The 24,197-nt window shown below is 38.0% G+C and overlaps 1 protein-coding gene across 6 annotated transcripts in view; it reads left to right on the top strand.

Moving 5' to 3' along the window:
- Positions 1 to 24,197, top strand: part of CDC42BPA (CDC42 binding protein kinase alpha) — a 180,204-nt gene that overhangs the window by 44,696 nt on the left and 111,311 nt on the right. For all 6 annotated transcript variants that reach the window (XM_074167929.1, XM_074167928.1, XM_074167925.1 and 3 more), the window contains exons 2-4: positions 10,567 to 10,658; positions 16,923 to 17,006; positions 22,765 to 22,860. In XM_074167929.1, coding sequence (XP_074024030.1) covers positions 10,567 to 10,658; positions 16,923 to 17,006; positions 22,765 to 22,860 — 272 coding nt within the window. The remainder of the gene's footprint in view (positions 1 to 10,566; positions 10,659 to 16,922; positions 17,007 to 22,764; positions 22,861 to 24,197) is intronic.

The following is a 24,197-nucleotide window of genomic DNA, read 5'->3' as shown; positions in this document are numbered from 1 at the left end:
AATTTTCAGAACTCAGTGAATATTTTATGCATTTAGTATGGCAACTTGTGGAACATTTCATCTCCACTGCACTGGATGCATAGGAGACCACCTCTCCTATCCACATTTGTGTAAAAGAGCATACAAAATTTTGAAAAAATGTCTAGAGTTTGGAGATGAAGAATAGTTTGTATTAATACTAATTCTTTTTGATTATAGTTTAAAACTGAAATAATCCTTCGTTTTACAGGAAGAATGTTAATTTCACTTGCTGCCTCCCCTTTTTATCTTAAGCTGATAAATAAAGCCAAATAATTGTATCTTGTTACAAAGTTATTGTATTGTCATAGAAAAATTGTCTTCCATCAGTGCAGCAATAAGCACACACTTTAATCTGTGTAGCCTGTCATAACAGGCTTACAGCAATACAACTCTGTCTTACTACAGGGAGTAAGATTCAAAAAAGACTCTTAATTTTGGTCAGCCCTGCAAATACATGCGCGTAAGAGTTCCTGGTTTTAAGGTCTGTCTTATTCCTGACTTGACACCAACAGGGATACCGAAATAAATTATGTGCTCAGTAGCATGAAAGTCTGTTCAGATGTACCACTTGGTAAATCTCTTCACTTAATTCGTTAGTAACTCTGAAGGCTTAACTTGAAACAATATGCCCTTAAAGGGTGGTTTGAAAACCTTTTAATGTTTAGGTAATAAAAGCATAAGGGGGCCTAAAAACCGAATGGAGAAACTGAATAAAAAAAATTAAAATTTCTCTTTGGTTTCATAAAGAATTTGATCAATGGATAATCTGAGTTCCAGAATTATTCTTCACTACATCCTTGATGGTACAAAGGGGGTGTGGATCAGAGCCAAAAAGGGCTGTAGCACAAAAATCTTTTACGTGTGTGCACAGATGTACGTGGTTTATATAGGAACTTCCTACTTACAGAAAATATATGCTGTAGGGGAGTTACAGGGCTTGGGAAATCCATTTGTCATCTTTAAAATCAAGATTCTATTGAAAAGCTGATTTGTATTAATGGGGATCGTTGATCTTTTTGAAGTACTAATAGGTTTCAGTGATTCAGCTCACTGGATATTGAATGATTAAAATTGCCAGGAGGTGAAATGCGGTCAAAATAAAAATATCTTAATCAGCATTATTTTTACAAGGATCACTTAATCAGGAAGAAAGCGAAGATGATGGTAGTTGAGAAATAGAGTGCCGGATCTGGTGCACAGTATTATGATATGGTCTTTATTCTCAGGTGAGCCAAATCAAGTTTATTACAGGCAATTTACATTCTAATGGCACTAAACTTAGACATGATTAGTTATTTTTTAATTTCAATTGCTTTAGTTTTAAGGTAACTGAAAAAGCGGTGAAGGTCTAGGATCTTTGAAGATCTTTAAGGAGTGCTGTTAGTTTAATAAAGGACTACTGTTAAAGTCATAATTCCCTAAAATGTAGCAAAACTAAGAAGAGTTCTTGAAATGTCACATTTTTTCAGAATTACTGTCTTTTAATCATTGTGTCAATGCAGAAGAACTAGATAATAATGAAATGCTTAATTGCATTACCCAGTTTGAACACAAGGAGCAAGCAAATGAGTAGTTTGCAGTTCTTACAGCAGAAATAATATAGGGTGATGGCATTAAAATGGTGTGAGGTACGTGTGGAATGGGAGCTGAAGCTGTGGAGGTGGAAAAATTTCTGTGGATATACGAAGGACGTTTTGTTTTCCTTTTTTTTTTGTGACTGGGAACTTGAGATTTGATTGAAAAGCAGTTGTAGGGACTGCAGTAGCATATCTTTGTTTTTCATTGCTCTTACAGTGGCTTAACAGTATAGAAGAAGCAGCAGCAGCAGCATTTTACTGTGGTGTATTAATGAAGTGCAATATGATCTATTTTCTTATTTTTACTAATTTAGAGTAACCCATAGGATATATCAGACAGTGTAAAATTAATGCAGGTAGTGTTCAAAAATTGCTTTTTATTTATTTGGATCACAAATGCTATTTTAATAATATATCTAATGACAATGAGTGGTTACTTCTAAAGAAGATTAAATATATGACTTGGAAAACGAGCAGGTTTATGCCATACTTTTAAAGAGGAAACAAGGTATGTTGTTGCATGATAAGTCAGTTCTTATGGTGGGCGCTTGTTTGTGAGATCTGCAGAAGAATTTGCCGGCTGTCAGCTTGGCTGCGTTATTGGCCTTCTGCTGTTGGGCTGTTGCGGCTCGCAGGGAAGTGTCTGCAACGACGTGCAGCGAATTTGGGGCTAAAAGCCCCACGAAGGAGGAGTGAGAGACAGGACTCAAATGATTCATGTGCTGTGTGGGATTTGGACAAGTTCTGAGCGTAAGTATATGCTAAAATTCCATGGCTACACAAACGAGTCAGTTTTAGAGGAGGAGAGTTAGTGGAGAGTCTCCTCACAGGTTTTGAGCATATCATCTAACTAATGAAAAGAGACTAAAAGTGCTTTCAGTTTTATGAAGCTTTTACAGCTTTTTTTTTCCTCAAGAATGAAAATGAATAATGTTAGTTGTTCACATAAGACATAATGAAACTCTCAGGATCAGCAAAAAATCAAATGTCTGACCTCAGTATATGGGCTTTATATTGATGACTGTAAAACCAGTATTTCCTTTTACTTAAAATTCTAAAGGCAGGCTGATGTTGTGTAGCTCAAGTCCTGGTTTGTTAGTCACAATTCAATGAAAAGTGACCACTTAGTCCTAAGTGGTGGTAAAAAGAGAAAGGAAATGCATCAGGGAGCTTGAGAGAGGATGGTGGCAGGGCATCATCACCGAAACTCTGACTTTGGAAGTAAGACTCCAGCTGGGTAGACCAGAGTTTGAAAGAAAAAGTAATAAATTGGAGAACTAACAGAAATTTTCACAGATGAGGGCTTCTGTGGCCAGCAGGGCAACAGGATGGAAGCCTGGAGGTAAAGAGAGAGAGACGAGCAGACCAATATAAGAAGCAGGTGATGTACAGATGTGGAGAAAACTGGGGAGGCTGTGGGCAGAAACCATGAGGTGTGGTAGCCAAGCTGTGCGGGGACAGGGCAGAGCGGTACTGGGTGATGAATCTTGTGGGAGAGGTTAGGACCGAGTAGTTGAGAAGGAAAGTGTTGGGATGAGGAGTCCCATCAGGGAAGAGATGAAACTGGATTATGTATTTGTGAGAGGCAAGAGAAGGAGGTGTAAATGCAGCCTTAAATTTTAGACCGATGATTGAGTATCCCTTAAAACCCTTCTTTCTCTAGTTTCAAAAATGGAACAGGAGACTCCTAAGGTGCTGTGAAATACCTGGGAAAACTGATCAGGGGGCTTCATTAGTGCTGGTCTATGCAGAGAGCGACATCCTGCAGCACTGGTTCTTCGGTCAGTGAGGATCAGGTACTAGATGCCCGTGTTCCCTGGACCAAAGTCGCTAGCTTTCTTCTGGAAAAAGACTTCTATATTATTACAGCATGCAGCAGAATTTCTAGAGAGGATTACTTTTTATTTATTGAGAGGACTATTTTAATTATAAATATATATTGAACAATTCTTTAATTAGGATGCAAAACCATGAATACAGAACAAATGAAATGACTGATTTGATATCTCCATAACTCCCTCGAGAGAGTACATATTACTATCTTCTGTTGTGGTCACAAGATACCTGTTGTTTAGAGTGGGGAGTTGTTACATGACAGACAGTCAATTCTTCTACACGCCCCTTCCACCCCCCACCCCGACCCTTGAAATTTGCTGTGTGGTTGCACGCTCTTTGTTTATTGGATAATACTCAATTTTTTTTTTCTCTGATATTCATCAACACATGATCTTACTGCTTCACAAACAATAAGATAGTATTTTTCAAAAGCCTAGTCAGATTAAATGGTGATATATCTATTTTACATAATAAAAAGTAATATATTGGGGGACAAATAATTTTACTTAAAGTATTCTTTTTTGATGGCTCGTTTATTTTGATTTTTCAGAATATTTAATAATTCTCAACATGGGTCTGATTTTATTTACAGTTTAAATGTCCAGCATTTTTGGCAGCCAAATACCAGCATATTGAGTTACATGTCAAATACTGAGGAATGTGAAGTTTAAGCTTGTCTGTCAGAAGCGTGATTTTTAATTGACTTGTCTCCAGCTCTGTGACAGCACAAGGGATGAATTCTAAGCAGTGTTCTGCTTTCTAAGCTTAAGACCACCTTTCTCCTTCTCCTTTGTTAGCCTTTCATGATTTTTAAATATAACCAAACTTTTTTTCTGTCTGCTCTTGATTTGTTCCCAGAGCATTGCCACCCTCTTTGCTGGGTGGAACCAGGAGTCCTAGAGGAAAGTTTTTACTGATTGTGCTACAAGAATTCCATCAAAATTCCAGTGTGCAGCAGGATGAATTAAAGTTCAATATTTCCCTTTGCTGCTGGCATAATAATATTTAAATGTAGGGTGGTTTACTGAAATTCTTGTGACAAGAAAAGTGGTAATATATATTAAAAAAAGGTCATATCTTGATGTGGAGTGGAAGCGTTGCCCAGATCCGCAGTGGGTGTTTCATGAATGCAGGGATTATTTTTTATCTGAGTCTAGGGAGGGGAAAAAACAGAACTACTCTCGTATGTTTGGGAAAGAGATTTTATTTCTCTCTCTGATTTTAAAGTTCCTGTTGAAGAGTCTTTTACGGTAGCTGTAGCCAAAGATGGCTGGATGGTCTCCACTTGACCTAGATGAGAACAGATTACTCCTTTTTTTTTTTTCTTTTTTTTCTTTTTTTTTCCCCCCAAGATGAATGGGATCCAGAATATAGTGTTTGTCTATACCATAGTACAGGAATTTGTGGACATGCTTCTCATTCTTGGAAAAGGCCAGATTCTTAACTTGTACTTACAGATGTTGGCACTTAACCGTTCATCAGGAAAAACATGTTAAAAATGTTCTGAGGGAGCGAAAACTGAATCTTAACTGTTAAAACTGAGAAGGGTATTTGTGGCTTATTTTTTTACATTGCCTTAACTGATGTTCTGTGGTTCAGCTGCTATTGCTGTCGACTACAGTGTTTTTGCCCCTGGTTTTCCTCCAGAGAGTTGGCAGAAACTGCAGCAAAGCTTTCTTGTGCTGTTTTGCCAATCTTAGGTGGGCGGAGAGGAGAGATTTCTTTTCCATCTCCTCTCAATTAAATTAGGCTTTAAGCAGCTCTGCCTTGCTGATTGTCAATTCCTTTGCTGCTGTTTTGAGAAACACTGTTTATTTTGGGAGGGGTATTCTCTCACACCTCCCTTGCAGGAGTTCTTTGCAACCTCCATTATGGTCTGTCTTAACTCAGAAATGCTATTTACACATTTCATAATCGTAGCTGATAGAAGCCAGTGGAAAATAAATACTTTGGGTTTGGACTGAGCCTGTAAAATAAAAACACTTGTTAAATTCCTTCCAGGAATTTAGCAGAAATTTCAAAACTGTGGAATGCTTTTAAAAACAAAGCTATCAATGTATTTTTCTGCTTTGTTCTTATTTTATTTTCTTTTTTTCTTCCTTCCCCAAGGACAGCGTGAGGAAGAATCGGAAAGCCTTCTGGTAGTCAGTTGAGTGACAATCTCTTAGGTTCTGTGGTTTGTCTCCTTTGCATGGGAAAGCTCTGTGTATATTTGTATAATTATTTTTAACTAGTGAAGGAAAGGGGGCTTTCTCTTGACATGGCAAACAACTGGTTTCCCATGGTGGTTGTCATCTCTTCCAGTCTATTTCTTTCATAGTGAACTTTCACCATTGCTGTTGACACATCTGATGAGTACAGCTTTTATTTCCTATATCTTTAGCTTGGCATGGTATTTTACGTTGTGTTCAGTGCAGTGGGCAGGAGGTTTGCCGTGGGATACCTGGATCACTGAGGAGGTATATTTTGTCATTCCTTTGGGAAGCGAAACGTGGGTGTCTTCCAGAGACCTGCCAGCTGAGGATACAGTCTTCCATCTAAGCAGAGGTAGCCAGCCTCTTTATCTAAAAAGCAGCTATGGCATCAGTGAGTCATCAGCTCTTTAGGAGACAACTTTCATCTCCCAAGAATTTAAAAATTAAACATGCTGTAAGTAATGCTAATAAACTGCTTCACCCTCATAAATATGATAAACAGCCTGTTGAAGATCAGTGTCCTTACTGCAGAACCCATTGGTTTGCCTCTTTTCTGATGGACAGTTGTTGTAACAAAATCCTGCCTTTTTTAGGGCCGGGGGTAGAATGTGTGCTCCTCTGTATGCCTGGCTTGACAGCTGGAGTCCTGCTGACTGCTTTTCTATGTGCTTAACATGTTACTTCAGGGGAGGTTTTAGTCAAATTTCAACTGGAAAAAAAATTTCATTTCAAACACCTGTAGAATTCTCCTTTCACTGCTTTTTTTTAATTGTTTGAATGCATTATAAACATAAATGGAATGAGCGGCGAGAAAATCAAATGTTGAGAAAGACCCATAGAGAAAGATAACTTGAAAGAATAGTCCCAGCAAGTTCACCTTGTTTGAAAAAAAACAGCTTATTTTACTCCCCTAAAGTTGAATGGGGAGATTGGGTTTTCTTGCCATGTGTGACTGATTGAATAAGTGCAAGGAGTGTTGCCAAGAGGGTGGTGGTGGAGTTTTCCCAGGCAGGGTGAGACTGGAAGTATTGGCCAGGTGGGGTGGTCAGTGTTTTTGTAGAACAGTTTTTGTAGGTAAAGTCTTATCCATCCATCTCCTCCATGGCAATTGATAGCAACATAGAATATTTTTCAGAGTAACCTGCTCCATAGACTCTCTGTGTGAGTTGTCAGCCTGTGGTCATAGAGAACATACTGGCAGATTGGAAAGTTTTTATATAAGCTTTGGTTCCTGTTGAGCTGAAGATCCAGAAGAAGCCAGGGGACCTGCTGCCCACACTTACCTTCTGGTTTGGAGGAGGAAGAATTTGATTTGGCACAGCCAACTGCTGGTCCCTAATCTGTATTACACATGGTTAGCAACCTTGGAAAGGGATGTCTGCGTGGAAAAATTGGGCTGTCCCTCTGTGTATTTCTGTAGGTTGAATGAAGTAGCAAAGGAAATGCCCATAACTGCCTTTTGCCCTCAAAAAGCTTCAAAGACAATGTGTCACTGGTATCAACAGTCAAGAAAACTGCAGCTCCTTCTGAAAAAGAGGGGAGTGTTTTCTGTTAGCATCCTGAGGATTCTGTTTAGGGGGAAGGGGATGCTAACGGAAGCGGATGGTGGTACCTGTATGTTTTAACAGAGCTGTGTCGCAGGGGACCCTTGGGAGCACATCACATTTTGAAAAATGTTCCCTGACCTTACTGTTCGCTGTCTTTATAACGGCTCGTATGACATTGCCAAAGTAGTTGCAAAAAGTCTGCCTGTTAACCTCATAGTCTGGAAAGCTGGATGTACAAAGCGGCTGTCTGAAGATAGGCCTTCCAAGACCCTTGGCCAGACCAAGTTTTCTGTATTTAAGATTGCTGTTGCCACAAGAACAGCAGATGTTTGCACAGCAGACAAACAACATTGATGATAAAGCAAATTGGCTTTTTTTGGAACAAGCTATTTGGAGCACATTCCTAGGGCAATTCTTTCTTTTTTTTTTTTTCTCCTCTCCTTTCTTTCTTTTCTTTTCTTGAACTGTATCTTTCTTCCTAAAGCTACTTGGCTATATGTTGACATGTCTGTTGCTAGAGGTCATAAAAAAATTGAAGAGAAGGGTTTACAAACTTTTCCCCTAACACTGATACTACAAATCATTAAACCTAATCCAAACCTATTTTTATCGGCTGTATTTTACTGAAGTAGTTCTAATGATGTTTATTTTTCCAGTGTCCCTATGGGAACCCTGGAAGATTCCAAAATGTAATAATTAAAGAATGACAGGCCTTTCCTTACAATATAAAGTGAGGAAGAGTTTTGTGGTTTAAACAGCTACGCTGTTGCTTGTTAACAAGATATTTTGCCTTGTACTCCAGCCAGGCCTATAATGGTCAAAAAATGGTGAAGTCGAGAACTACATGTTTGTTTTCAATCAGTCGTTTTTCAAGTTAAAATGCTTTAATGGCTTGTTTTAATTTGTTAAGTAGTATTCATCGGTAGTATTAGTATTTGTATTAAATTGCTTGGTACAGTAGAGCTGAGACTGTCCCAGTAACGCCATACGTTTTGTTGTAACTTACTTTTTCTATTGCAAGACCTTTCTTTTAAGGTATAAAAAGATTAATTTAAAGTTTGGGGAATCTCTGTGAGCTTGAGCAATGTAGTTCTGTTTAAATTACATTTTAAAAGTATTTTAAATGTATTATTAAACCTGTATTTCAATTGTATAATTAAAAAATTTGAATAAAATTATTATAAATTTAAAGTAAAAATATCACCAAAGGGAAAATCTCAGTGTTATATGGCTACGTCTTTACTGTTTGGACCTAAACTCTAGGGTTTTGAAATCATAAGCTAGTGTTCCTGGGGTTATAACATATGTAGCTCCTGGCAGAGAATTGATTCCTGGCATCTGAGGAATTTTGGAAAAATTTACTAAGTTCAGACTTTGGAACCTCTGAGATTTTGGGAGTGTTTAATCTATTGTACCACTTCCGTCAGTGGAGTTGTGCTCTGTTGCTTTACAGGACAAACATAGGATCCTGCATTTTTGTGTTTTTCTGATGTGATTTACAGTGCTAATTTAAGGACCAGGATGAAGTTTTGTGGCTTTTTTTAGGTATTAAAAATACAGGAAGCTTGTGTCTTGACTCAGTTTATAAAATTGCTTTGCTGAATAGTAGGCAATAGGCTTTTGCACAAGGATTTTGTAGTGCCACGAAGGTGTGTGTGTTTAAATGGAATGATGGGTTATGTGTATCAGTATTAGGGTTTGTGGTTTTTTTTAGTAGGATGAGTTCATATCATTAGAAAGTCAAATTCTGAATACGACAAATACTGAATTATAGGAGAACCCAAATCGGGTTTCTTACATGTGTTTTGATATTTGCTTGTTAAGAGGGTCATTTTCTTTTGGAGCTTCTGAAAACCGATTCCCATTTCTGTTTAGAAACATTATTCTGAACAAATTGTTCTGCAATATGATGCCTGTTACGGCTCTTCCCTGCAAATGTAGCTGTACTAATTCCATCAGCCTCTGTATAGGTAGAAGTGGCCATAGATGGGTCCCTGTCCCATGAAAGCGTAAGCTACAGAGTTGGGTTTTTTTTTTTTTTTGATGTGGGTCATGTAAAGTGTCTATGAAGTATTTTTTTGTTTGTTTCTTGATGCAAGTATGTGATGCTCAGTGCCTTGTCTGATACAAAAATACTGTCCCTGTTTTATAGATGTGAAACTGGGGGTGGAGTATCTGAAGCTGCTTGTTTAGGTCCATTGAGAAAAACTGCCTTTGAGCCAGAAGGCGAACTTACTGTTTTTCTGAGACCCAGACCCATTTCAGTCCTGTGTACACTGGGCTTTACAACCTTCTTTTATGGGCAACTTTTATGAACTATATTTAGTGAAGTATCTGTTTTAGTAATGGATTTCATTTGTGTAATGTATTAAATGTGATTTTAAAACAATCATTTTTAAAAGGTCTGCTTTTCCAGCTTAATTATTTATAATTTGGTTGTTGGTTTTTTTTTTTTCTTTTTTACCAAAGGTTGTGTTGTGTGGGCTTCGAGGCAGAGTTATCAGCAACTTGGATGTTTTGCCTGCGTGCAGAGAGCACGTAGTAATGAACTGGGACTTGTTACTGGTAATGCTAAATGGGGCTGAAAGAGGAGAACAGTCCTTCTGATAGTGTTCCATTGCAGAGAACACTGCAGTGTTCTTATTTGGCTTACTGCTTTCAAAGATATTATAAAAGGAGGGGAAAAAGAAGAGGGAAATGGGGCTTAACTTTATATACATGGGATTTTTCCACTGAGTATGTTAATAACATCTTGAGTATGAGTGTTCTTGCTTCCAGAAGCCAAGAATTGACTATCAAGCGTCCCCTCTCTTGAAGAAGTGGTCTCTAAAAATACTGCATGATACATCGTCTAGGCTAATGTTGCCCTTCCAGTTATCATTCATCAGCATTTTAATTTTTCAGTGAATACAATATTGTTTTGCTGTTTGGCAGAGAACTTCATATTGTCCAAAGTGAACTCATTATATTATACTTAGCTTTTGCACCCAGAGTTATCAATGCACAGCACAGATGTAGTGGGTGTCTGTGAGCTCAAAAGATTGTAGAAAAATACAGTCAGTTTGACTTTTTTTTTCTTTATATTTAAAAAAAGCAAAAGCAAGCTTACTTCATAAACTGTTTCTCACAGCAGTTTTGGCTTAGTTCTTACTGGTTATTATTTCTAGCTTTAAAATTCATTATATTACATTAGGGAATATAGGTACATAAGAAAAAGGGTCTTTTGTTTTCAGTGTTGTTTTCAGGGCTCTGATTACATCTACTGTATGTTACTGTTACCTTGCTGTTTGGGTTTATTTGGTTGGTTTGGTTTTGGTGTATGGGTTTGTTTGGTTTTGGTTTTTGTTTTTTTTTTTTTTTTTTAATGATTGATATGTTCTTTTGTTTCAGCCAAACCTTTTACATCTAAAGTGAAACAGATGCGACTACATAAAGAAGATTTTGAAATTCTGAAGGTGATTGGTCGAGGAGCCTTTGGGGAGGTATGTATGTGAAGGAGGTAGAAGGAAGGCTTTGAGTAATGCTCTTGCGTATCTGCAGTGCTGAGGAGAGGTACTTAATAGTAATATACCAGTGTATGGGTTTTTATATTATTTAAGTATAATAGATGATGTGGGCCCACCCAATACTTGATGCAAGTGCATTCTGATTTATACTTTTTTTGACAGTTCCTTTTAACTCTTTTAAATTCTGAGAGAAGGCAAGTTCACATGGATTAAAAGACCACGTTTCAATTGCCTGATGATAAATTATTTGCTTGACTGTAATTCTTTCCAGTCAACAGGTGGAGGCCAACAAGTTAGTGACGGTATAAAGATCTAGCGATTCGTAATCATCCTAGTAACTAAATAGTCTGAAAGTAGTTTTCAGCAACTTAAATAGCCAAATATTGATATTGGCATTCTAAGAATACAGAGAAATCTCTCTCTGTACCTGTCACCTCGATTCCTATTTTTAATTAATGTTTGAATATTTTTGCTGTATTGCTTTCAAAGAGTTTAGCAGATGTTAGTTTCTTTTTCAATTGTCACTTCACTGCTATCAAACTATACATTTTTTTGCCGTTTTTCATTAAGCCATCTCTTATTTGAAGTTGTCAGACAAGGCTGTTGATCACTAGGTTTTACACTAAGCATGCCAGATTATAGAAGTTGAGGAAATTTGAATAGCTAGATGTTAGCTTTCTGCCCCTTCTTAATTACATTAAGTGCATGTGCCGTGTCCTTCATGCAGGACACTATGTAGAAAGAGCAACCTAATGTATACCAGTACCTTAAATTTTTGCTAGCCAAATATGGCAACACTTCTGTAGAAGGTATTCCATACTGCCTGAAAACACGTGTGAACTGAAACTCAGAGTATAAGAAAAAGATTTTCTGATCAATGTCTTCGTTGCTTTTGGAACTGGAACTGGTTTTTATTTTTCAGTTCTCTTTGGTATGAGAGCATCAGTTTTATACTGAAAGAGGGGAGATTTAGATTAGATATCAGGAAGAAATTCTTTCCTGTGAGGGTGGTGAGGCACTGGAACAGGTTGCCCAGGGAAGTTGTGGATGCCCCATCCCTGGAGGTGTTCAAGGCTAGGCTGGATGGGGCTTTGAGCAGCCTGGTCTAGTGGGAGGTGTCCCTGCCCATGGCAGGGGGGTTGGAACCAGATGATCTTGAAGGTCCCTTCCAATCTGACCATTCTATGATTCCATAGATCATCTTCAGATTCTATGATTTCTGGAGGCTCTCTGGCACATGATGGGGAGAGTTGGTTTCAGGTTCACTTAGCGTTTGCATTGTGTGAAAATTAGTCTTTACTATTCTGTTGTTATGGAAGAATAGACTTCTATAGGTAGTATGTAAGGAACAGGAATTTTTACTGTATTGTATGTCACTACATACTCTGGTGATGCCTTCATGAAAATATCATCATTGGGCAACTGTAAAAATAACAATAAAAGAGTTGTATTTATTTAGCTACTTTATCACTGTTGATTGGTTTTGCTCCATATGGACTAATAGCTCTTTATAAAGGAGTCTGAAGGCTGAAGTTACTCAGGAATAATTTATCTTTAGTCTGAACCTCTGCCACAAAGAGAATGTTGCATTCTCTGTTTTGATGTAAACACTTCTGCTTAAAACATCAACTTTTCTGAGTGCTGCCATAGTAGTTGCAGCTGAGTTCATGTACAGATTGTATAAGATGTGAGAAAAATCACTGATGTGGGTGCTTTCTTGTCAGAAGAATCATATGTGAAACCTGCCTTATGCTGTGTTTTTAAGAGAAGTCATTTTTGTCTGCTAAATCAGCACCAAACTCCACAGCAGCTAAACCACAAAAAAACTGTAGTTCTTTCTCAGGAAGCTTCTTGGTAGTGAATCATCCCATGAATAGCGAGAGCATAACTTTCCCCATCCTCTGCTGGGGACAGTCTGGGTAATTGGTTAGTTCTCCTCTTTTAGGAACAGTGTTTCTAATTACTTATCTGAGAAAGATAACCTGACTACTTAATTGACAAAATCTTAGTAAGGGGGAAACTAAAGTTCTCTCAGTGAAAGTGTTTGGGTTTGTATGTTCTTAAAGTAGGACTTACTAAATATTTGCAAGGATATATGTTAAGTTTTCTCACTGGCTTAAAGAAGGAAAGTTTCAAGCCCTACACAGGTATTTGTCTAAAAAAAACCCCCAAGTTCTGTATGAAATCACCAATTTTCCTTTAAAATAACCAGTAAAATCTGTAAATATTGAAAAAAAGACCACCAAATTTAACTGCTACTTAAGCCACCAAAAACTATATTAATATTAAATTGCAAAATACTTGTATGATTTAGTAGACTACAGTAGTTTACTGAGACAGATTAAGGAATCTGGAAGAAAGTATTTTATTTCCAGCAAACTATAAACGAGACCAAAGTTGCTCTGGGTTACTGGGAGGAGTAATTTTTGTCTCCTGAATCAACATAATTCTGAAATTCTGTAGACTACAAAGTTTAGTGCAGGTTTTCTTTGGCACAGTCTCAGGCTTGTTCTTATTTTGATTTACACCACTTAATTTCTTCAATTTGCATAGTCAAGAAATATTTCCCTTTTTTTTTTTTACGTGTTTGATGGAAACAAAAAGTAATTTAAACTAACTATTGCTTATAATTCTAAGAGTTCATTGTTCCTAGTTTTCTTTTTCCCCTTACCCTGCTTGCTGCCAGGCTGAGAATGCTTTCTATTTGTCAAATTAATGATATGCCCCTTCCTTTTGCGTGCATACATTTAACTTAGTTAAAATTTTATGTAAGAAAGTGCTGTCTTTAGAAAACACAGCTGTTTTGCTTGGAGGAGGAGGAGGATTATTCTGGTAAAATTAATAATGTGGGCATCAAGTGTTTCATGGCACTGGCTGCAGGCAGCAGGGTTTGAAAAACTTGACAAACAACTCTAAATAAGAAGACTTTAAACTTGAGAGTTGGAGGATGCTACTAGGAAAGGTGAAGCTCTCAGTGGTGTCTCTCAGCACTATAAAATTACAGCATATTGAAAATTCTCACTAATACCAAAATTTTCAGTTCATTCTATTATTGCTTAAAAAAAAATTCGGTGCTTGCTCAGGGAAGCAAATACTATGTTTATTTGCTGTTGATATTTTGAAGATGATGAATTTTGTAGCTCTGAGAACTAGTTACTCCTAAATTTTGGCATCCACTTATGAACAGTAACATTCCCTCTTCATTTCTGGAGGGCTGCCTGCTCTTGATGAAGAAGAAAACCAGTGCTGAGTCTTCTTTGTTTGTTGAATTAACTTTTTTTTTTTTTTTCATTTAAATTTTAATAGCTTCTGGTTTAGTTTTTTTCTGTATGGGGCTGTTGCTTTTTAAGCAAAGGAAACATGCAGACATGTACTGTAGAGGCAAGTAGCCGAGTTTGGGGCAGAAGGTGTCTGACAGCATGCCAGACTGTACTGCTTTTTGTGGGAAATAAGGAAAACTGTTGGAAGAATGGGAAAAAAAAAACCTGACTAAAGCAAGATGTTTACATCAGCACATACTGATCATTTTTTCTTGGGCTGCTCACAGGAAAATATAAATTAAAAAAAACCCACCCAACCTCTAAAAGACCAGTTTTGAGAAATTCCAGTAGCAAGACACTTCAGGATAACTGGACAGGAATGATTACAGTTTCTTCTGTCTTGACAGCTTCGTTGGGGAAGGGAAAAGATCTGTGTGTATTTGGGCCTTCGAGTACATAGTATATACCTCAGTGTGTGTATGTAAACACTGTCTGGGTCTGTAAGCCCATTTCAGATTTTTTTTGTTACAATTAGAAACTGCATCAGAAGGTTCATTGCTGCAGCGTCAGATTTTTCTTTCACAGTCCTGAAATAAACATTTTAGAATTTTCTTTCATAAAGTACTGAAACACCCCCATAAAGATGCTGTGATTGCAGAAAAATGATGATGGTGGTGATCCTTTGTGTGTGTGGTGGTTATTGATACTGAATAACATTAATGGCTTTCACAGACTAAATACTGCTTCTGACTGATTGTAAACACAGCTGGTAAACATGAGTATATTTTTGTTTTTTAGTCACTTTTCAATACTGTTACACATTTGCAGGAAGTACCAAGCCCTTGATCTGTCAGTCAGGGCCTGTGCTCCGGCAGTTAACCAAAGGCCGTGCTGTAGCTCTTGTGGTTGTGTCCAAGGGAATGCTTGTACAGGAGACTACAAATTTAGGCAGATGGGCAATTAGCGTGTGTCTTCCACTAACCATTTCTTTTGCAGAATAACACAGCCTTTCACTGAGCGTGCTACAGGCAAGAAATGAAGTCCTGAAGTTGGACTCAAAATACATGTATTATCTTATGCCTCTGGCTGCCTATTCTACAGCAGATAATGGTGGGGAAAAACTTCTTTTTCATGCTGGGCAGCTCTAGGACTAACCTTCTAATTTTTCCCTGTAAGAGTCGCAAAACCCTTAAGGTCTGTAGGGCAGAATTACATTGTAGCTTCGTACCACTAACTGCATCATACAGAGGCGGGTCCCTGTCACCCAAGATATAATACAGTTTGAGTGCAGACTAGTTTCAATGTTAAGGTTTTCTCTTCCTTCTCATTAGAAGGTGATACAGATACAGGCTTGTCCGAGTTTCAAGCTCGTAAAAGGATACTCAAGATTCAAATCTGCATTGTGGGTCAAGTATCACTGCAGAGGATTCGTCTTTCACTCCAAAGTAAAATAGTGATGCTCGGTCTTGGGGTACCATGCGAAGAGTAGACATTCTTTATGAATCAAGATTAGATTATAAGTCTAAATAACAATCTATTTTTGTGTTTCAAATCTGAAAGTAACCTGAGGGATTCCAAATCTGGATTTGAACCTCAATTCTTATGCATGAAGTAACCTTTAAAAGTTTCAGTTCATAAACTAGTTTAAACATGTAGATGTAGTGCCTTTCTGTCTTCTCTCCTGTTTTTATTCCCACCCCTTTCCCCCGTTGCCCCAAAAGGCAGCAGTGTCAAGAGCAGGGCTGATAATGCATTAATATATGGGAAGCGGCAGCTGCTTTGTCCATGAATCTATAGCTAAGCAAGAGGTGCACTTTTAGGTACGCTTTAGTGTAGACATCTGAGTATTACAGTCCTTCAGCCTGCACTTTTGCCATCTTTATGAAGCTGCTGCAGGTGATGACACATTTGAAGATGGTTAAAAGAGGTTTGCGTGACACTTCCTTCAAACTGTCTGATCCTGTGTTTCCTTTCCTGTTATCACTGTCTTCACAAGTAGCTGGCTTACTGATTATGAAAGAGGTGGAAGGAATGTAGGATTCAACCTTAGTATTTTTTTGTCACTGGCCTGCAGGATGAAGATGATGATAATCTGTGTGACAGCATGTTGGTTTGTAACCAGATGCAGACAGAAATCAACTTTTATTTCCTTAAGCCTTGAAATTTATTTGAAAGGGAAGGGCAGAATGGGACTGTTGGAGAATGGCTGTTAAAATGTGTTGATTGTTGAACTTTTCTATAAATGGGATGTTAATGTAGTGGTCTGGTCTCCTTCTGACCAGCAGCTCCAAGTCTGGGGCAGATTTGTGGCCATTTTGGGTAAGATGCTTAGCTTTCCATACCACAGAAGCCTGAACTGTGAAAACATGTTTGTGTAAACTTCTTCCCTCTCTCTTTCCTAAAAATATTCCATGTCAGCTTTTATTATAGCTAAACAAAACTGTAATATACTCAGAAAAGGACTGTGTCAATTGGCTTTGTTAATATGTTATGACATAGGCCTATGGTATCTACTGTTTCAGAAGCAATGAGAGGAAGGGGGACTTGTGTTTCCTACAATTTACTTCTCTCAAAAACGTGCGTTTCGCTGTTTCCCTGCCACTAACAACAGACACGATAAAGAGCTCATTGAACTTCAGGTGGAAAACCACAAATTAATACTTTCCTATATCTTTGAAGAAAGTCTAGTGCATTATTTGAAATGAGAGTGGAAGTTGTTTTATGGTAAACCTGCAGTCTAATTTGTGTCTGAAGCTTAAAAGATATTGTTTGTTTTGTTTTAGAAACTGCTACATTGTATTATCCCATACTGTTGTGAAGTTACTCTTTCTTGATGGTGGTGGTGTGGTATTGTCCAGATAGTAAAGCTAACTGTCCAGAACGCTGAAGCAAAAAACTAACCCCAAAAGTGCAGGGTTTCATAAAAATTAAAACAATGTGCATTTTCATGTTTTAACTTATCTTTCATTTATCTTTCCAGGTTGCAGTAGTAAAACTGAAGAACGCAGATAAGGTTTTTGCCATGAAGATACTTAATAAGTGGGAGATGCTGAAGCGAGCTGAAGTAAGATTACAGAAATGTTTTCTATCATCCTGCTTCCTTTTACTCTGCTGTTGCTTCTCTTTCTACAAGACTGTGTGTAGAGGGACTGAGGAGGTGCTTCACTACTTACTGAGAATATGAAGATTAATATTAAAATAAGGTTAAAATAGTCCATTGGAAGGGTTAAAATGGCATGGAATCTTGACTTAGGTGGGGCTGGATGTTTAAGACATTATACCTTTTCTATAATTGCCCAGGAAATACAAGCAGTCTTTTAATGCATTTATTCCAGTTAGGAATGTAGTCTTTAGCAAGTACTTTCCATGGTGAAAGGTAATTACTGAGCTGTAACTCACCAAGCCTATTAGTTTATCAGTAGTTAGAACTTAGTCAGGGTCCAATTTGTAGATTGAAAAATCAAAAAGATAAAAAAGTTAATCTGATGGCATGCTTCATAAAAATGTCCATCTGCAAAAATTTTGATGCAAAGTTCCTCATTACAGTTTGAGTCCGTTCTATGTTCTGAAAAGGATGGAACAGCTCTTTCACCAGCCCTGCTTAGCCTTGGCTTCCTGCTTTCCTTACACAGCTCCACTCTTCATAGAATCTTCAGTACATTTCCCTGGATTCCTTTGGAAAGAAACTTCTAAAATGCAGACTACACCTGAAGACTTGTGTACTAATTTTAAAAAGAATATATAACTAACTCTTCAAATTCCTTTGAAATTCTTTGTCTATGCCTACCAAAAATAAACTGCCTATTTTAAAAATAGACTCATATAATATAACTCAGTGTCTTACACGTACGAAGTTGCTTTGGCCATCGGGTTTTCTTTCACTTGGACAGTGTGAGCACTATCTTGGTGTCTCTTCCAACTTGTCTGATCAAATTATCTCTACCCTCAGTTGTTATTTGAGACTCCCACCTTCCTACTCTCAGACGTCCTTGCTGTTCAATTGCTTCCAAGTTTATTCTGATTTCTGCGTTTATGTTTTAATTATATCTTGTTAGGAAATGAGATCAATGGGAAGCCATCACACATTTAAAAAAACAATGTAGCCAGACAAATTAAAGCCTATTTCTGATGTGTGCACATCCTGTCTCTTTTAATGAAAATGTTATCACATTAAGAAGTATAAATGGCATGCAGACTGTGGTTAGATGTACACAGTGTGTTTCTTCTTTATCCAGAAATTATTCAGATACTGAGCAATCTGGCATTAGTCTTTATACAAAGAAGTATTTCTCTCCAAGACAGATGTCATTACTGCAGGTTTTATTATTTTAGGGAAAAAGAAAAGACCAGCAATAAAGTTCCACTCTATTTTTAAATGTACCCTTTTAAAGTCAGTTTAAAAGCTATTTCTTTCCATTAAAATACAGATATAAATAGGTTTGAGAGATTTTTCTCTATGCAAGGTATTAAAAATACTCTTCCCATGGGTCCAGCTGAATTTCTGAAAGTTTGAACAGTTAGCCTAAAAAAAAATTACAGCTATGTTTTTCCATGTATTTGTAACCCGTGGGTATACAGTGGAAAGAGAACCATCTGGAGTGAAAATGCATTTACAAAGCATGGCCTTCAACAACTGTAACCTGTCATTTTTAAACGGTGATGAGCACATCTCACTTGTTACTGCTGCCAGGGAAAATGACCCCTTTTGGCTCTGTTATCCACTGAAATACACAGCAAAATCAGACAGTCCAAAAATGCAAGCCAAGCGTTGAGGTAGGTGTATACACAACTGGCAGAAACAAGTTGTTCATACTTCCCTGTATCAACTCTGTGGGAAATGGGAGTCGTTTGTAAAAGTAGAAAGGGAGTGTGTACTCCAAGGCTGGTAAATGCCAGATTAAGGTTGACAACTACAAGCTCTGAGAGTAATTGTATGCAAAAACTTTGTTATAATGAAATTATACAGGTTGGAGGTCAGTGTCCTCTTTTGCATTATAAAGAGCTGAAGTATTCCAAATAGTTGCCACTGTTGAAAACTCAGGGATGTGATGTAAAACTGGGGACATTGCTAATACAAGGAGTACCTGAAAGTCATAGAATCATAGAATGGTTAGAGTTGGAAGGGACCTTAAAGATCATTGAGTTCCAACGCCCCTGCCATGGGCAGGGACACCTCCCACCAGACCAGGTTGCTCAAAGCCCCATCCAGCCTGGTCTTGAACACCTCCAGGGATGGGGCATCCTCTGGGCAACCTGTTCCAGTGCCTCACCACCCTCACAGGAAAGAATTTCTTCCTGATATGTAATCTAAATCTCCCCTTTTTCAGTTTAAAACCGTTACGTCTTGTCCTATTGCTATGGCTGAAGAGTTCCTCCCCATCTCTCTTGTAGCCTCTTTACGTACTGGAAGGAGCTCCAAGATCTCCTCGGAGCCTTCTCTTCTCTGGCCCGAACTACCCAAAGTGTGTGACGGCTCACAGTTACACTCCTAGACCCGTTATCCTGAGTGTTGACAGCCACTCACAGTGACATGTGTGCCCTGGTGGTGCCAGAGGGGGCTCAGGAGTGATGAGGACAAATACTATGTGGCATGGAAGCAGTCAGCACTTCCAGAAGGTGCTAACTCTGAGCTGTAAGGACATGAGCACCAAATAGCCAGGCAGCCAGAATTCTTTGCTGGTTAAGGCCACAATAACAGTATAGATAAAACCAAAGCACTAAGTTGGCTTTCCTGGGGTAGAGAGTTGGATGAGATGACCTCTGGAGGCCTCTGGCAACAATTCAAGGAGACTGTGCCTAGGGAAGATAAAGTCTAATGTTGGAATAATGAAAAGCACAAAACCAGGCTTGCTTAAAACAAAACAACCCAACAAAATTTAATTGAGCTGTGTTACAGTAAGTAATATTTTTTTATTTCTTTACTTATTTTTGCCATGAATTAATTTGCCCACGAACCACGTAGACCCTTTGGTTGTTACCATCTCAGCTGTGATCTGCTGTGGTACTAGCTGTTGCTGTCAGCTCTAGGCGTACTGCCTGGAGGTGGGTGTCTAGAGTGCTCAAGGAATGCATGGTCTTTTGTTAAATCATGGCGAAAACAAGTGGAAGTACAGAAACTCTCTGTAGTAACTAATCCTGTGAGTTGTGTCATGACAAGTAGAGAAACTACATGACATTTATCCTTGTGAAAACAAGAGTTCATAGCATCTCTCTCTGAAATATGTCAGGAGTTCACAAACAGGGAAGGAAAAAAAAAATCAAGCTGAAGCATAGAACAGCTTTTCTTCATTCTGAAGATCGTCCTTTCTCCTTCTCCCACCCCTAAGTCCATTTTTCATTTGATACCTTTGAGGGTATTTTTTTTTTTTTTTTTTTTAAAGCATGTCTTGTTATTTTCTCAAATTTCACTGATCTTCGTGCTACGATTAAAGTATACCATCTTTCTGTTTTCTGGTCTGCATTATTCTTACTCACTATATTCTCCAACACAAGAATTGGTGCTTGGAGGAGGGAGCTATTTTGTTTTGTTTTTACTGCATGGATTCTTGTGCATATAGCTCCATCTGAAACGATATTTTGCTTTTCATTCTTCAATCTCCAAATCTCACAGCCAACAATAACCATGTCAGAGTTCTGGTATTTGCCTATTGTTTTTGGAAATGAAATTGGAAAATTAAAAAGGCTGGATTTTCCTTTAAATTTAGCTGTCTCCTAAGATGGAAGAGACAGAGCGTGGTTCAAATTGATGAAACATCTTTGTGAAGTAGCAGAGTGTGCTGGAAGAGACTATGGTCTGTGTTTTTCTCTAACTCTCCGTCTGCCTTCTAAACAGAGCCTGTATAATTATTATTCTTTAATCATAGAATCGTCTAGGTTGGAAGAGACCCTTGGGATCATCGAGTCCAACCATCTACCCTACTCTACATAAAGTTCTCCCCTATACCATATCCCCCGACACCACATCTAAATGTCTCTTAAACACATCCAGGGATGGTGACTCAACCACCTCCCTGGGCAGCCTATTCCAATGCCCGACCACTCTTTCTGTGAAAAATTCTTTCCTAATGTTCAGTCTAAACCTACCCTGTTGGAGCTTGAAGCCATTCCCTCTCGTTCTGTCATTAATTGCCTGTGCGAAGAGACCAGCACCAACCTCTCTACAGTGTCCTTTCAAGTAGTTGTAGAGTGTGATGAGGTCTCCCCTCAGCCTCCTCTTCCTCATACTAAACAGTCCCAGCTCCTTCAACCGCTGTTCACATGATTTATTTTCCAGGCCCTTCACCAGCTTCGTTGCCCTCCTCTGCACTCGCTCCAGCACCTCGATATCTCTCTTGTATTGAGGTGCCCAAAACTGGACACGATACGCCAGGTGTGGCCTCACCAGTGCTGAGTACAGGGGCACAATCACCTCCCTACTTCTGCTGGTCACGCTATTTCTAATACAAGCCAGGATGCCATTGGCTTTCTTGGCCACCTGGGCACACTGCCAGCTCATATTCAGCCGCTTGTCAATTAGAACCCCCAGGTCTCTTTCTTCCAGGCAGCTTTCCAGCCACATTTCCCCAAGCCTGTAGCGCTGCTTGGGGTTATTGCGGCCCAAGTGCAGAACCTGGCACTTGCCCTTGTTGAAACTCATACCATTGATGTTGGCCCAATGATCCAATCTATCTAAGTCTCTCTGTAGAGCTTCCCTATCCTCCTGGGAATCAACACTCCTGCTTAACTTGGTGTCATCTGCATCTCTTCCTCTACACTATCTTTTAGACATTTTTCTGAACAAAATTGTGTGTGGCTTTGCTATTTGCTACCTTTTGCTTTCTCAGGATATTCACTTCAGAACTCAGTCCCTTCAGAACATTTAGCATATATCTTTGCTGTAGTTTCTTTTTGGCATCTCAACTGTTTGGTCGTTTTCCTCCATCATTCTGTAAAGCTGCTCTTGCCTGAGGTATTTTATTCACCTCTTGGGGCAGGTTGCAAAGCCTCCATCAAATTCCCTGCCTTGCTGCTTTCCTGTTGTTTATTTTCTTCACATTTTATCTTCTATTGTTTCATATGAACCTGTTTTCTCCTCCTTCTCTTAGGTGTTCCTTAGCATTTCTTGGCAGTTCTTGTTACTCCTCTGTTCCATTTACTACAAAGGCACCTTTTGCTTTCTGTGTTTTTTCCCACTATATCGAGGGGGCGTCCTCCTGGGTGTCTGATCAACAGCTTCTATCTGGCAAGAGCAATAGTCAATTCTTTCCTGCTTTTCCTGAGCAAAAGGTGTGGAGAAAACCCCAACGGGTTAACGATTATGAAATTAGGGCAACATAGAAGTTACTGGCAGCAACTTTCAAATGAAAATAACCACCTTGCTTCTGTGAAAATTCAAGTATAAAACATGAATGTGAACGAGAGAAAATGATGAGCAGGATGAGATAAAAGAATGACACAATTCTCCAGATTCTAGTTCTTTAACTCCTATTGTAGTTATAATTATACAATACCATTATGGACTGATTTCTTCAATCTTACATTGCTGTTCTGTCATTATTGATACTTGATTTCAATATCTAAGCAGCAGTGTGTTTCTCCCTTTGCATTATTTAATAATATAGAGAAATACAACTGTTTTAAGTTTAAAGAAAATAGACTTTTCTGATACCTACTTTTTCATAGATTTTGGCATGTTTGAAGAGTGTACTAAATGACTTCTTAACTGAGATGCAGTTTTGAAATTTTTTTGCCAAAATAGAATGTTAAAACATAGTCACCCTGCGAAATGTGTTTCTTTTATATATTTTACTTAAGGGCTATAATTATTTTTTTCTCCCTTTCAGACAGCCTGTTTTCGAGAAGAGAGAGATGTGTTAGTGAATGGAGATAACCAGTGGATCACAACGTTACATTATGCATTCCAGGATGAAAACTATTTAGTGAGTGTTGCTTTTATGTATATATGGATGGAAATGCAGATTCTTGGTTGTGGTTTGAGACAGAAATATACTTTATTTGTTAATTTTGTGTTCTGGACCGTAGAGCCCATGTGAGCTTCTGTGATTTTGTGGATTTTGTGATTGGTCTTTGCTTTTTTGAGGACTTAAACCTGCTAAGATGTCATAAATCAATAAAAAGTTCTTGCAGCATGGAAGAATGCCACTAAATGTTCATAAATAAGAGTGGGAAGCTGCAACTATAGATTAAGGTGTCTCTTTAGTATTTAATGTTATTTAGTTTTCAAGTATTTTGAAAGACTTGCAAAAAGAAGCTAATATGAGGGGAAAAAGAGATGTATTTGAAACTTAAATAGACCTGATGCTTGTGTGCATTTAGAAAGTATTTTTAAAGCTTTTGAAAAAAAAAAAACACAACAAACTTTTTTTTAAGGATGTGGGTCTTTGACATTGGATGGGATGCTCTGCATTAAGTGAATTGTGTATTTAAAAATATAATTGTTAAACCTAACTTTGATTCCTGTGCGTGTGTTTAACTTCAAGGGCATGACTTAATATTGTGAGTTACAGTAGAAGTGTTGGCATATTTGAGGAGTTGAGGGTTTCCTTGTCATTAGGCTACTGTCTCGCTTTTGCAAAGCAAGAGGTGCGGAGTCCTGTGTTGTAAGTGCCAAAATTCCTTTATTTTGGTATATCCAGTAACTGAGTTGTACTGCTTTTAAAAATGCTGAAGAATAACTGCAGAGAACCCATATCAGTTATGAAAATCTTAAGAGTTTTTTTCAATATACTTTCAAAGCGTTAAGCTCTTGCAGATCTCTGTATAGTGTATTAGTTAATAATAATGATATTAAGTTCCAAAGGCTTGATGTATTTTCTAAAACTGTAAAAGACAAGAAGCTAATACTGTAGATCTTGTTTCAGAGGGAGCAGTAGGAGCACCACTGAATAAAAGATACTTATCTTGTGTAAGGCTTGTGAGCATAATTTAACAAGTTTACTATTCATGTCACAAAGCAAGTTGTCAGCACATTTAAAATTTTGTAGAAACGTGTTCTGTACTTTCTTCATGCACTTGGAATCAATAAGGATGCCCAGGTTCTTCTGCAGAAAAATTGTTAAAATCTTTTCTCATCACCTTTATTGTTATGGAAAGTATGAGGGAAAAGAAACAGGCATAAGATTCCTGCCTGCCCCACAGTTTCCGTATATCTGCTACAATTTTGCAGAATTTTTTCCACGTATTTTAATTTCTTTTTCTGAAGGTGGGAAAGACTTGAACAAATGAGGAAAACTAATTATAAAAAGTCACTTTAAGT

This window comes from Numenius arquata, chromosome 2 (assembly GCF_964106895.1).
Source record: "Numenius arquata chromosome 2, bNumArq3.hap1.1, whole genome shotgun sequence".
NCBI lineage: Eukaryota > Metazoa > Chordata > Aves > Charadriiformes > Scolopacidae > Numenius > Numenius arquata.
The sequence above is the reverse complement of the archived record's forward strand: the minus strand, read 5'-3'. Positions and strand labels throughout refer to the sequence as shown.